The sequence below is a fragment of the Sminthopsis crassicaudata genome, chromosome 4, assembly GCF_048593235.1.
Source record: "Sminthopsis crassicaudata isolate SCR6 chromosome 4, ASM4859323v1, whole genome shotgun sequence".
In the NCBI taxonomy this organism is placed as follows: Eukaryota; Metazoa; Chordata; class Mammalia; order Dasyuromorphia; family Dasyuridae; genus Sminthopsis; species Sminthopsis crassicaudata.
Window position 1 is genome coordinate 318,258,459 of NC_133620.1, and position 14,335 is coordinate 318,272,793.

The 14,335-nt window shown below is 34.2% G+C and overlaps 1 protein-coding gene across 5 annotated transcripts in view; it reads left to right on the forward strand.

Annotated features, from left to right (window-relative positions):
* Window positions 1–14,335, forward strand: part of RPTOR (regulatory associated protein of MTOR complex 1) — a 500,255-nt gene that overhangs the window by 363,387 nt on the left and 122,533 nt on the right. For all 5 annotated transcript variants that reach the window (XM_074260362.1, XM_074260363.1, XM_074260364.1 and 2 more), the window contains 2 exons: window positions 970–1,110; window positions 1,643–1,801. In XM_074260362.1, the coding sequence (XP_074116463.1) occupies window positions 970–1,110; window positions 1,643–1,801 (300 nt within the window). The remainder of the gene's footprint in view (window positions 1–969; window positions 1,111–1,642; window positions 1,802–14,335) is intronic.

Consider the following 14,335-nt stretch of genomic DNA (forward strand, 5'->3'; position numbering starts at 1 on the left):
ACTGTTCCATATGCTATTTTTTTTTCTCCTTGTTCTTTGTGTTTGGCTTCATTTAGGGAAGAAAAAGGAATTGCCACTGACCTGCTTTTTTTTCCTTATTTAATGTCATTTTGAAATTGCATATGGTGAAAAATCTCTAAGGATAACAACTGCCACAACAGGAACTTGAGGAAGAGAAAATTGAACTCTCCCTGTGATGAGTGATTTAATCATTCCTTTATCTGTAATTATGAATCATGTTAGAAAGCTGTCTTTTTCCTCTATTTGTCCTTTTAACTGCAAATTGTAGTCATCTTTAACATTTACATTTCATCCCTAAAAGAAACTCAAAGGACAGGTAGAACTTCCCTTGCTTCTAAAATCCAACTCTAGTGAGGATGATCAGCTGTTTTTTACCAGTACTATTACATTTAGTAACTCTGGGAATCAGAAGACAAATAAACTTGTCTAGTGAAAACAGACAGTGAAATTTAGAGAGGCAGATTACAACTAGCAAAACTTGAAAGCCCACCAGAACACCAGGATTATATGCCATGCTGGGTCACAGTTGAAGAAGTGATTCCAAAGGAAATGAACCACTACCTCGATTATTAATAGCATTCCTATCACATACTGTTTTCTTAGAGGTCATCCATTCCAGAAATAATTATGACCAATTCTTATTAGAGTAGAATAATATACATCTCTCTGAGCTACAAAATTTGTCTTCTCAGTTTTTTCCACTTTTATCTTGATCATTGAGCTTTTTTGTTTTGTTAAAATGAATTAGGAAATACCTGATTTCCAACACTGGAATCTAGCATTGATAGCCATTTGTTTTGTTTTGTTTGACCTTTTGCTTCAGAAATCATTTGTTTTTATAATTGTCGCCACCTAATTCACAAGTTGGAAAATGTTACTTCATTGTATTTAAGTCTACAGTTTACACTTTTTTCTCCTGTATGTTTTTTTTTTCTTTTTTCTAACTAGAGGGGGGAAGTTTGACACCTGTGCGAGATGGTCCATGTACACCTAGACTTCGTTCAGTCAGCTCCTATGGAAATATTAGAGCAGTTACCACAGCAAGAAGTTTGAACAAGTCTTTGCAGAATCTGAGCCTGACAGAAGAATGTAAGACAATATAATTTTCCGTGTAGAAAAGGGGTTTATCATTACTATATTTTCTATATACAACCCCTCCTACTTATCTTCTCTACTGGTATACATATGACATGAAATGCTACTTGCTATTATTATTTGCCAACTGCTTTCATATACAGTATCTTACTACCAGTTATTGACTATAGGTTTTTTCCAGAGTAATTATAGTTAACTTCTAGAATATCTGAGTATACAGCCATCAAACAAATCAAACTTGATGACACATTTTAGCCGCCAGTGGATAATCCATACCTTCTAACTTATAATTAGTAGACATTAAGTATATACAGTGTTTATTAGGAGCACATTTCTTTGCAAAAGAAGCATAATCTCTGCTTGTATGTTTCTGCATGCATGTGTACGTATGTATATATGTATGTATTCCCTCTTTTAGATGAGTTATATATATTTTAAAGCATGCAATTGTATAAGATCAAGGGTCTGGTTACTAGAGAATAAAACTTAACTTTTTCTCCTTTTCTCCTGCCTCATTTTTGAACAGCTGGAAGCTCTGTTGCATTTTCTCCAGGCAATCTCAGCACCAGTAGCAGTGCAAGCAGCACCCTGGGCAGCCCTGAAAACGAAGAGTACATCCTTTCATTTGAGACAATCGATAAGATGAGAAGAGTCAGCTCTTATTCCTCACTAAACTCACTCATAGGTAAGCTGTGTGTTTGCTTTCTGCTCTTGAGAACTCTTCTATCTCTGAAATTTGTGATTCTGTAACTCTTCTACATCTTGATTCTTTGTGCTTTCTTATTACTATGGAGATACTCTCTGTAGAGCAAAACCAAACTTTTCCACAGCACTTCCAGCTGAATAGATTTACCAGCTGAATAGATCAATTCCTCAAATTCTCTCATTTTGGAGAAATGAACAAGCATTATGTGGAAGTAATCAGGAATTGAAATGGGCAATATATTTCATTGCCCTCCTTAAATATCCTGGTTTTTTTCCTCTTTATACTTTTCCCATATATACTTTAACCCCTTTTTTTTGTAAAGATGCTTTCCTACCTGCTTTCTTACATTTATAGTTGAGCATATAATTTCAAGGATGACCAGGATAGATGGACATGTAAGAATTTTAGTTTGTAAAAGTGTACTGAAATCTTCCATCTTCCTTTTTGACAACATGTGAACTATTTGAAATAAAAATTACAAAGGTTGGATTGACTTTTTTCCTATCCTTGATCCTCTGATTGAGAATTTTTTAAATGCTAGATTTTATTGTATACAAAATAAAATAATTGCCTCTAAGATTTCTATTATTATATATGCAGTCCAGAAGAAAACATCCTCATTTAGATGTCAATTCAATCACATTCATTTATTCATCATCTGATAGGCACTGTGTTAAACAGTGAGGATACAAAACAAATTTTAAAAGCTAAAACAATCTCAGCTCTCAAGATGCTCACAGTCTAATGGGGAAATAACATGCAAACAACTTAAACAATTAAGATATGAGCAGTATAAATTTAAGTCAATCTCAAAGGTTAATCACTAACATTAAGGAGACAAAGGAAAGGTATGTTGTAAAAGGTAGAATTTTGTTCTTTTGAAGTGAACAAGACAAGCCAGGAGGCAGAGAGTAAGAAGAAGAGTGTTCTAGGCATGGGAGGCAACCCCAGAGAAATGAGATGATATATCCTGTCCAAGAAATGGAAAAAATCTTCCAAAGGGTGTCAGAGTATCAAAGGGGGAATAAAACATAATAAGATGCACAAGATAAGTTGGAGTGAGATTAGATTACGAAGGTTGTAAAGACTAAACAGAGAAATTTATTTTAAGTGAAAGGAATAAGCTTTTGTACTAAATAAGTCAGCATCCATAAGGCTCTTGACAGGCTCAGTCATCAAGTTGAATCTAATAAGATGAAATTCAATAGGAAATCATGTAGTCTTGCACTTAGGCACAAAAAATCAATTTCACAAATACAGTCTAAGGGAGACATGGGTCTACAGCAATTGTTCTGAAAAGGATCTTGGGCTTTTAGTAGATCACAGCTCAATATGAGTTAGCAGTATAATATGACAGCCCAAAGCAGCAAAGCATTAGGAGGGACTTAACTTCTAGGCATAGGGAAGTGATAATCCTACTGTATTCTGTCCTTGTTAGAACTTTGGAGTATTGTGTTCAGTTATGGCTACTATGGCTTAAGAGCATTGATAAACTGGGGTGTCCAGAGAACAAAAACCAAATTAATGAAAGACCTTGAATCATTATATGAGAAGTAGTTAGCCTAGTGAAAAAAAAAAACTTGAAATGTATATGATAACTCTTTTAAGTAATATCATGTAGACAAGTTTCTGGAATTATTTTTATTTGGAAAGAAATTGGAGCAATGGGTCCGATGCTATAAAGAGTCCTTTTTAGGGTTTGTAGAAGGAAAAACATCTAAACAATTATTATTGTCCAAAAGTGGAATGGTATTCTTGTAAAGGTGATGAATTCCCCCTCCTTGGAAGTCTTCAGACAGAGACTGGATGACCACTTGTCAAGTATGTTACACTGGGGATTCCATCTTCTTTGGACTGTACTAGATGGCCACTAAAATCCCTTCCATCTCTCAAATTTTGTGATTCTATTATTATACTAAAATCAATAGGGAGAACCTTGAGTTAGGCAGTTTTATACTCAGATCTGTATTTTTAAAGAATCATTCCTATAGTTTTGTTGAGAGAGTAACCTGCAAAGGGGAAAGATGAGATAAGAAGATTAATTAGGAGCCCATTGTCATAAGCTAGATCAGCAGTTCCTAATATGTGATCTGGGCACCCATACTCTTTTGGACAGGGTAGATCTATAAAGCAAAAACTATTTTCATAATTATGCTAATTCATTTCATAATGATGTTAGCATGTTTAATATTGTTAGATTTAGTCCACATATTCAAAAGCTCTTTGAGGAGAGCTCAGAGTGTAAAGAGGTTATCTTGCTGAGAACCACTGATATAGATGAAAGATAATTAGGGTCTGAAGAACAATGTTCACTGCTCTGAGTAGAGGGAAGGGGTCGGGGACAAGAGATTTTGTGGAGATAAGCATAACAAAATTTGGCAACCAATTAGATATGCTGACTGAGGGAAAGAGATTTGAGGACAATGCCAAGGTCATACACCTGAGAGACTAAAAGAATAATGTTGCCTTCCATAGAGAAGTGGTTTTTAAGGGGAGAATATCAATTCTGTTTTGATTATGTTGATTTTGAGTATAATACATATGCTGATATAATACTAAGGCTCAGAGAAGAGTCACTATCGCTATATAAATATATGAGTCATCTATATAAATTGGTTGTTGTTTTTCAGTTGTGTCCAACTCTTGGTAAAGGTTTTTTTGGTAAAGATACTGAACTAGTTGACTAACTTTTTTTTTACAGATGAGAAAACTGAGGCAAACAGGATCAACTGATTTGCCCAGCATTACAAAGCTAAGTAAATGTCTGAATCTAGATTTGAACCAGCTCATCCTAACTCCAGGCCCAGCATTCTTTCCACTGTGCCACCTAGTTGTCCTACAATAATCCTATTATATGTCCTATAATAATAAGAAGTGATTATTAAACCCATGGTAATCCATAGTGATAAACATACCAAGAGTAAGTGACAGAGAAAGGAAGAGGGACCAGGACAGAGCCTTAGAAAACAAACACAGTTAAAAATTGTAATATAAATAATCAGCCAACAAAAAGAACTTAAGGAGAAGTTAGGAAAGAGTAGTGTTATGAGACATTGAGAGGAGAGAACATTCAGGAGGAAAGGCTTGTCAACTGTATCAAATGTAACAAACAGGTGGAGAAAGATGAGGATCAAGAAAAAATTGTCAGAACTTGCAATTTAGAGCCCACGCGTAATTTTTAGAGAAGACTTTTTAGTTGAGTGATATGATAGAAAGACAAATTACAAAGAACTGAGGAGTGAGAGAAAGTAAATATTAATACTTTGGGAGTTTTCTAAAAGTTTGAGGGAAAAAAGGCGAGATGCAGGACAGAGTCTTAAGGAATCATAGAGTCTAGTGAAGGTTTTTAAAGATGGAAGAGATAGGCAAATTTGAAAATATTAAGGAAGGAACTAAGACATGAGAAGTTAAAAATAGAGGATTTCAATCTTAGAGCAATTAAGAAGACGTGACCAAGGATATATGTAGAAGATTTGATATTAGCAAAGAAAAGTACTACTTCACAGTCAAGAGATTAGGAAAAAAGAGGAGAGTTTGGAGTATAGAGTCAAAAAAATTTTTAATAGAGAAAGGGGGGAAAGGGCAGCCATGTCTTACAGCTTCATTTTTTTCAGCTCAGAAATATGGTTCTCACCTCAGAGAGTAGGGAAAGGAGAAGATGTAAGAAGCTTAAGAAGAGGTTTATAATACTTTTTTAGAGAAATTCAGATTATTTAATGTAATGATAGAAATTCTGGAACACATGATAATACCTTTAAGTCAGAAATTTGAAATCTTTCATAGATTGATAGGTAACAAATCCCCATAGGATAGATACCGACACCAAAGTATTTTGAGCACATCAACTAATGGAATTAGACCATAATCACAGATCAAACCATAGCTCACAATTATCTAGACATAACACTTATGCATAAAAGAATACTGTTGTTAAAAGTCATTATATCATATACTCAATATCTCTAAGCTATGTGAATAAAAAGCTTCAAAATATAGAGACCTAGACAAGGAAATCAAATTCAAGTGGAAAGAAGAGGAGAAATAAATAATGTATGTTGTCTAGTGTATAGCTAACCTTCAGAAGATCAATTCACATCTTAATACTTCTATTAAAATAACTTCAGTTATTTTATCATTTTCTGCAAGCTCCTTGTCTTAGAACTATATCTATCTGAACCCCGTTAAAAATGAGAGAGAGAAAAATATGGACAACCCCCTCAAAATATAATCCATTATCCAAGTTGTAAAGGGTTATAAGCATATTCAGTGGTCAATAAAGTATTATTAGCCAACATGATTTCCATTAAGAACTCTATATGTCCTACAGCTGTGACAATAATCCTAAAATTCTGACCATTTAGGTCCTAATGATATTATCAACTAGGTTAGCATCCCATTCAATATGTGATGAAATTGCTTCTTTGAATCCAAAAAAATAGATCAGGTGGTATAGGCTGATCCTACTCAAAGTGGTCAGGATGATCAGATTGAAACAATAGATTCTAAAGTGAGTAATGATCTTTTGTGTTCTGATACCACTGGAACTGAAGAAGAGATTGGAACAAATCAGAAACAGCAATACCCCACCAGCTAGAAATGGTTTGATTCTGATGACTCTGATCATTAAAGTAAAACCATGAAATAGACTTTATTATTATGTGATACAACTATATCGTATCAAAGTGAAAACACATTTCATCAATTATAGACTAAAGTCTTCAAACTGCTTTTTATCCACAGTCCCCTAAGCTTCAAGTCACAGAAGTATTTTACTGACCAGGACAAATCACTCATAAGAAATAACTTTATCCCTAAGCCTAGCTTAAACAGAATGAGAGATAACAATAAAGAGAATCTAAAATCTGCAGGAGAAGATGAAGACACTGAAGATATACAAAATTTTCCATTAATTCAAACTCCAGAAATTATACCTAATAATAAAGTTCGTGATCAAAAGAGCAACATTATTTCCAATGATTTTGCAAAAGAAATGGACATAGCCAACTGATTTTTACCAAAATAGTTTTTTTTTTAAGTTGGTATCTGTTCTTATCATCATGAACAAACACTTTCTGCCACAGTACTTGACAGAAAGCATTAAAACATTTCAAGTCCTTCACATAATAGTCTATAGAACCATTGCTGTGGAGAACTATAGGGGAAAAAAATGTAGCTATCAAAGTAATACTCCTTAGGAAAGATGTTAAACACTAGCATGGCAGAAGCAACTTGAGAGAACTGTTGAGAATCTATAGTAATAAATTGAAAGAAGATGTCCAATTAAAGGCAATATAAGAAGGAAAAAAAACATGTAGAAAGGAATACAAAATACAAAACCATGTCAGAAATTATTGATTCTTTGAAATCAAAAGTCAAAAAGTAAAGATACAAGGAGACCAAGGAATACAAAGATCAAAATTAACAATTCAACATCAATCAAAACATCTACTAATATTGCTTGAAAAGTAATAAAGTCAAAGACAAAAATACTATCCCTGAAAAAAAAAAAAAGAAAAATTCATAAATATCTGGTCATCTGAGTCTAAGCATTAGAGCTGTCCAGAAGAGATTTGGACTGCCTCCAAGGTCTCTTCCTCATTGAAGGTCTGCTAGCAAATGTTGAATGACCACTTGTCATGTATTTTATACATACACATAACTTTTCTAGCCCATTAAAAACCTTTATTTAATACATAATGTATTTTTTTAAAAATTAGAGAACTATGTTTTATAAATCTACATCATAATGCTTCCCTATCTAGAAATTCCTAGTTATAGGTCATAGTCAGGCTTACCACTGAGCTTAAAAGTCCATTTATATAAAAGATCAGCTTTTGGCTTAATTGGAAAAGAGAGTCAAAACTTGAGTAGTGCTAGATTATTTCTCAAGTTCTTCCCTACTTAAAATTCTATAAACCTATTCATATAATCAAAGTCACACAGTGTCTGAGTCAGGATGCAAACTGCAGTTTCCTCAGTTCAAGTCTAGTCTGTTGTTGATTTGCCACACTACTGCCATTGATGGCTTCATAAAAATAATCCTTCCTCTCTCTAGAACCTAAAAGATTGAATCTTTGACTCTGCTTGGCACTGTTAATAGTTATATTCCCTGATTTTAAACATTAGACTCAATTATCTAGCCTTTTTGTAAAGGTGATGGGAGCTTCCAGACCTTTGATTTCCATGGTATCAGAAACATTCTCTTTCTCTCTCTCTCTCTTTGTAATAGCTTTTTATCTTTCCAAATACATGCAAAAATAGTTTTTAACATTCACCTCTACAAAACCTTGTGTTTCACACTTTTTCCTTTCCTCCTCCCTCTCCCAGACAGCAAGCAATACACTATAAGTTAAACATATGCAATTCTTTTAAACCTATCTCCATATTCATCATGCTATACCAAAAAAAAAAAAAAAAAAAAAAAATCAGATCAAAAATCAGGGAAAAAAAAAAACAAAAAAACATGAGATAGAAAAACAAGCAAGCAAACAACAGCGAAAAGTGAAAATACTATGCTTTGTTCCACATTTGGTCACCATAGTTCTCTCTCTGGGTGTAGATAGCTTTTTCCATTACAAGTGTATTGGAATGGGCAGCTAGGTGGTGCAGTGGGAGCACCAGCCTTGAAGTCAGGATGACCCGAGTTCAAATCTGGTCTCAGACACTTAACAATTCCTAGCTGTGTGACCCTGGGCAAGTCACTTAACCCCAGCCTCGGGGGGGGGGGGGGGGGGGAACCAAGTGTATTGAATTACCTTGAATCACCTCATTTTTTTAAAAGAGCCAAATCCATCCCAATTGATCATCACATAATCTTGTTGTTGCTGTGCATAATGTTCTCTTGGTATTACTCATTTTACTTAGTATCAGTTCTGTAAGTCTTTCTAGGCTTTTCGGAAATCAACCTGCTCAAGAATAGTTTACCTGTCAGATCTCTGTAGAATGGAGGAATTTATGACCAAAAAAGAACTAGAGAACCTTTTGAATGAAAGATGAACAACTTTGATTACATTAAATTAAAAAGTTTTTGCACAAACAAAACCAGTGCAACAAGATTAAAAGGGAAGTACAAAGATGGGGGGGGGGGATTTATAGCCAGTGTTTTTAATAAATAAAGAACTGTCAAATTTGTAAAAAATACAAGTTATTCCCCAATTGATAAATGGACAAAGGATACGAACAAACAATTTTCAGATGATGAAATTAAAGCCGTCTAATAGTCATGAAAAAATTCTCCAGAACAATAATATTCCATTATATTCATATACCATAGATTATTTAGCTATTCCCCAACTGATGGGCATCCATTCAGTTGCACATGCGGGTCTTTTTCCTTTTTTATAATCTCTGAGATAGTGACCTAGTAGAGACACTGCTGGATCAAAGGAAATGCATAGTTTGATAGCCCTAATGATATTGGAAAATCTCATTACCAGAAAAGATTGACACCTGTTCAATAACAGTGAGTATCAGAGAGTTGCCTGGTTCACTGAGAGGTCCAGTGACTGGCCTGGCTATTGTCTTATTCTATGATCATTAACAAATAATCCAAAGATCATTCTGTTTCTGCATATATAAAATGAAAAGGTTGAAAATTTTTCTAAGACAATGTAACAGCTTTCCCATATACAGCCATTAGTTAAAAAAAAAAATAAATTGAGTCACATGTTTTTAGCCACTAGATCCCTTCTTATCTAGGTCTCAGCCTGTGAACATGTATTTGGAAATATTTGTTGAAATCTTCTGCCTTCTATCAGCTTTCTCCCTGCTAAGGAAGGAAGATTGTTTTCCATCTTTTGTTTTCCAGTTCAGATTTTAAAACTTATTCATATGTACTGATAACAGTTTTTCAGCTGAATCTCCATGCAAATTTATGTAAGTATTTAATGAAAAAAAATCTAACCTATAAGATTTCAATACAATGTTTCAAATACATAGTAGCAAATCTTATTACATTCATTATTCCCAAACTGTTCTCTTTGGGGTTTGGAAAAATTCTGATACCCATTACTGCATATCCATTGATTCCCTAAGCATCCTGTAAGAAATAGCATCCAATCCTGACCTGTTCTGAATCCTTGTCATTAGAGCTAATTTATAAACCTCTACCAAATGGCTTTTCTCATGGAAAAGAAACAATCACTGCTCAGAAAGATATGATTTTTCTCCTATAGAAACTACAGAGGTTGAGGATTACTGTAAATTGAAGTCCCTAGTGGAGTTTGAAGATACTAACCTTCGGAATGATATGCTTTTGTATATAATGCACACATTGGAGATTTCTTTAGCCATAGAAACATTTCAGGTGGAAAAGAGCTTTTAGGATGGACAGAAATAGAGAAATAAGAGCAATGTGTAAATAAGACCCTATGAACCTTACTCCATGTTTATTCCTAATGATTCAAAAATAAAATGTGTATCTTTGCTTTGAAATTAGGGTCATACAACCAAGCTATAGAGGTTACAGTTTAATCATTCACTGCCTCACTAAGTAAGTTATAGCATTACTTATTTTTCCCCAGCCCTTCCTTACTTTTTCCTCCCTTTTCTAAGATTCAAACCTCTGATCATTTCTTCCTCACTGAATATGATTCTTTGAGCATTTGTGCTGGAGAAAACTACTCTTTTATCTATGGTTCTGACAAGCTTTAGAACAGTTGGTAGGAAATGTCCCAAAATGAGGTAGAGGAAAGAAAAGGAACCTTAAGAAAACAAAGTAGCTACTCTCCAAAGCTCGCCTCATTCATATTCAATTAGATAGAGCTCATATGTACCTGTAAATGACAGTGCTTATGTAAGTGTTTAAAATTCATAACCTAGAGAGAATTCCATTACTTTCACCATTTGCTTGTTTACAGTCTTTTTTTTTTTTTTTTTTTTCATTTCAACCAAAGAATAGCAATCTCCTTAGCTTAGTTCACAGAATGTGCTAAGAATGGGTTTCAAAATCTTGGCAGCCCTAGAACATCACATCAAACAACTTATCATTCCTTCTTTCCCTACATACTCTTTCCCACCAGCCATCAACAAAGCAAGTTCCTCTTGGTAGGCTTTTTATTACTATTAGTAGCACCATTTTCTATGCCCTAGGTTGTAAGCCTATCAGTCTCTTTTTTTTTTTTTTTTAACCTCTTCTCTCCCTCATTTTTGATACCATTCCCCACATTCTACATTGATGCTTCAGTTCTAAGTGATTCTTTTAATTCCTAATGCTTAATTCAAACCCTTATCATTTCACACTGGTCTAGAAACTAGTCCCTTACCTCTAATCACTACCACCCCTCTCCCAAAATCCCTCCTATACAACACTACCAGATTAATCCTCCTCCCATACAACTTTATCTATCACTTCTCTGCACCAAAAACTTCAGTGGTTCACTATTGCTTATAACCTAATACTTTTACTTTGTCATTTAAGAAGTTCCACATTCTGGTTCCCTGCAATTTTATCTACCCATACTCTCTTAGATAATATTAGTGTTACAATCAAACTAAGCCTACTCTTTGTCTGGTGAACCCATGTCATTTTTCTTTCTGTGTAAAATCTTTTTCCCCTTTTATTTGTTGATGTTTTGTTTATCCTTCAAGACCCACCTCAATTCCTGCTTCTTATGTGAAGTTTTTTTTTTCTTTTTCTTTTTTTTTTCCCCTTTTTTGGCTGGCTAATCCATTGTGTTCTCTCTTCTGAAATGATTTATTTTTTACCGTCAGTCATTTGGCATTGAGCATATGTTGTCTTTTGGTTTTGTATGGTCAAATTATATTTCAGGGTCATGAAGAGAAGAGTCTCTATTTTATATTTCAGTGTAGCCCCAATTGACTAGCACAATGCCTTTCATTAACAAGTGCTCAGTAAATATTTATTGGTAATGATTCCTCACCTTTCCCTAATGGATGCTAACAAATCAGTTTAATTCCACTTCCAGGGACTTGTTTAATGAATGACAGTATTAAAAACAGTTAAATATACTGGTCATAAATAAAAATCCTTGTCCAAAAATAGATGGTCCAAGAAATAATGGGATAAAAGGGGGATGAAATGAAATTACTCTGTACTAAGTCTAATACCATTTTAAGTGGCACATTTATTTGAACATATTTTACAATAAACTAATTAGAATAAGCTATTGGATTTAATTTGCTACTACAAATATTTTCCCCTAGCAGGACTTTGTAAAAAATCTCTAAACTTATAACTCCATCAGATTGATTTTTGAATAGTGTTTGTAGCAACATGATCATTTTGGGATTCTATAGAAATCATGTTTAAATGCCCACCATTTCCCATCCTTACTGCCACCATATGCATATCCTTTCCTCCTCTCCTTATAAAAGAGCAAGGAAATTCTAGAACTCCCTTATCTGTAATCTTACTCTTAAACAATAATAATTATAACAAAATGCTTTCTTTTTAAATCTCCATAGTTACCAACTGCATATGGAATCCTTCTCCTTAAACATTTTATGCCACCCCAAGTCAGCCTTCTTTCAGTTTTCCACTTGCTGGGTGTCTTGTCTTATTTTAACATCAATGGAATATTTGAAACCATAATAATATCACTGTTCTTTTTTTTTTCTTTTCAAACTTTCATGAGTACCTTTTTTTTTAAAGACCCTAAGCTATGTTAATGCCAAACCATTCTATAATTCTAGAGGTCCTAGAGTTGTGCTTTCTAAATTACTGGCTTATTTTGCTCCAATTATAAAAGATGTTGGTTTCTAGCCTCTAGAAGGGAGGGAAATGCTCATTCACTAAGGAGGAATATAACCAGTACTTCTGTAGAAGAAACTGAAGAATATTTGAAGGGAATGTTTTACAACCCATTAATCTGATCCCTTCATGTCGGAAAAGAGTACTGAGAAAATGAACAACATTGTTTTCCGATGCTACAAGATTAATTATGTTTTTATAGCAAAAATCCATGATTAAAGGCCATCATTAAGTGTGTCATTGTGTGACTGAAGATCTTTGCTGAAAAGATTATGTGAGGCACGTTGGCTGTCTGTGATTAGAGAGAATAGAAGATATTCTATTCCCCATGTGAGCAATTTAATTCTTCCATGTATTGAAAAGGGACAGTAGTTCCCAGCAGGTAGTGAATAGTAAGAGAATATAAACTGTCAGACATCATCTCTTCTTGCTAAAAGAACTAGTTTGGGAGTAAAGTTTGTATTACCCTATGAAGAGGAGGAAGCAAGTCATATATTCCCTAAAATCAGGAACTGGGAAATGGTAACACAAATGCCATAAGCCAAAGCCAGACCCCGCAGCATTCCATAATATGCTTTTGAGGTAGGAGAAAAGAATACCTTACTACTCTGATTACCTCATGGAAGCAGAGAAAAATGTCAAAATAAGGATCATAATCTCAAAAGGGAAATGGCTATTGCTAATTCTTTTGAGGAATTGAAAAACCCTTAAGACTAATGATTTAGAACTGAAAAAGTCACCTGGAGGCCACCTAATACATACTCCTTATTTTATAAATTAAGAAACTGATGCCTAAATAGGAACTATGACTTGCCAAAAAAGTGATAGAGTGGGTTTCGAACTGAGATCCTTGATCATCCCAGCCTTCATTCCACTGCACTATATTTCCTCCCAAATAAATGTGTAGATGTCTATCAACAGTTGAAACTGAACCATCTGTTTTTCAGAAAGATAATGGACACCCTTGCACTTCCCTGAATTCTCTGATGATAAATAGTTCTAGATTAGCTGACTAAAACACTTCTGACCAAAACTCTCAAGTATAATCCTAAAAGCCACCTGGTGGATCTTGTATCACTTTAAACATGGAAATGTTTTCAGAACTTTCAGGTCACTTAGGGGTTTCAACCACTTCCAGATACCAAAGCCCTTTCTCAACATCTAGCAGCTCATATCCATCCTAGTTTCCTGGTTGTTGCGTTTTTTTGTTTTTGTTTTTTCTTGTGTAAGGCAGCACTTAAGAATGCCTACTACTTAGAAAAGACTAGAGTTAATTATGTCTAACTTGCAATCTGTGTTGCTACTACTCTGATGTGTGTGATATGAATTATGTCTGTTTTGGGAAACACCATATTTTAATTCATAGTAGTTGCTATAAGTGACCCAAGGAGTGAGAATGTTGCAGGGGGGGGGGGGGGGGGGGAAGATTAGATACTAGTTCCTTTTCATTATCCTCATTAATATCTTATCACAATGAACAGCTGTGCCCATCACTGTAGTCAGGGGAAATGATTTAAAAATCAAAATTTTCTCTTTTGTGCTAACTATTTCAATTGAATTGAATTATGAGTTCTCCCATAATAAAGCCAGGATATTCTGCAAAAAAAGTCAATGTCTTCTAATGGTCACTAAAAATATACTGTCTTTCCCCTCATCATCATCTCAATTTTTTTAGTCTACTTTTCAAACTATTCACTTCCATTGATAGTGCTCATTTTAAATTTGCTTATTCACATATACCATCAGTTATGGGACACTTCTAGGGGATCATAGAGATCATCTAATTTAAACCCCTCATTTTT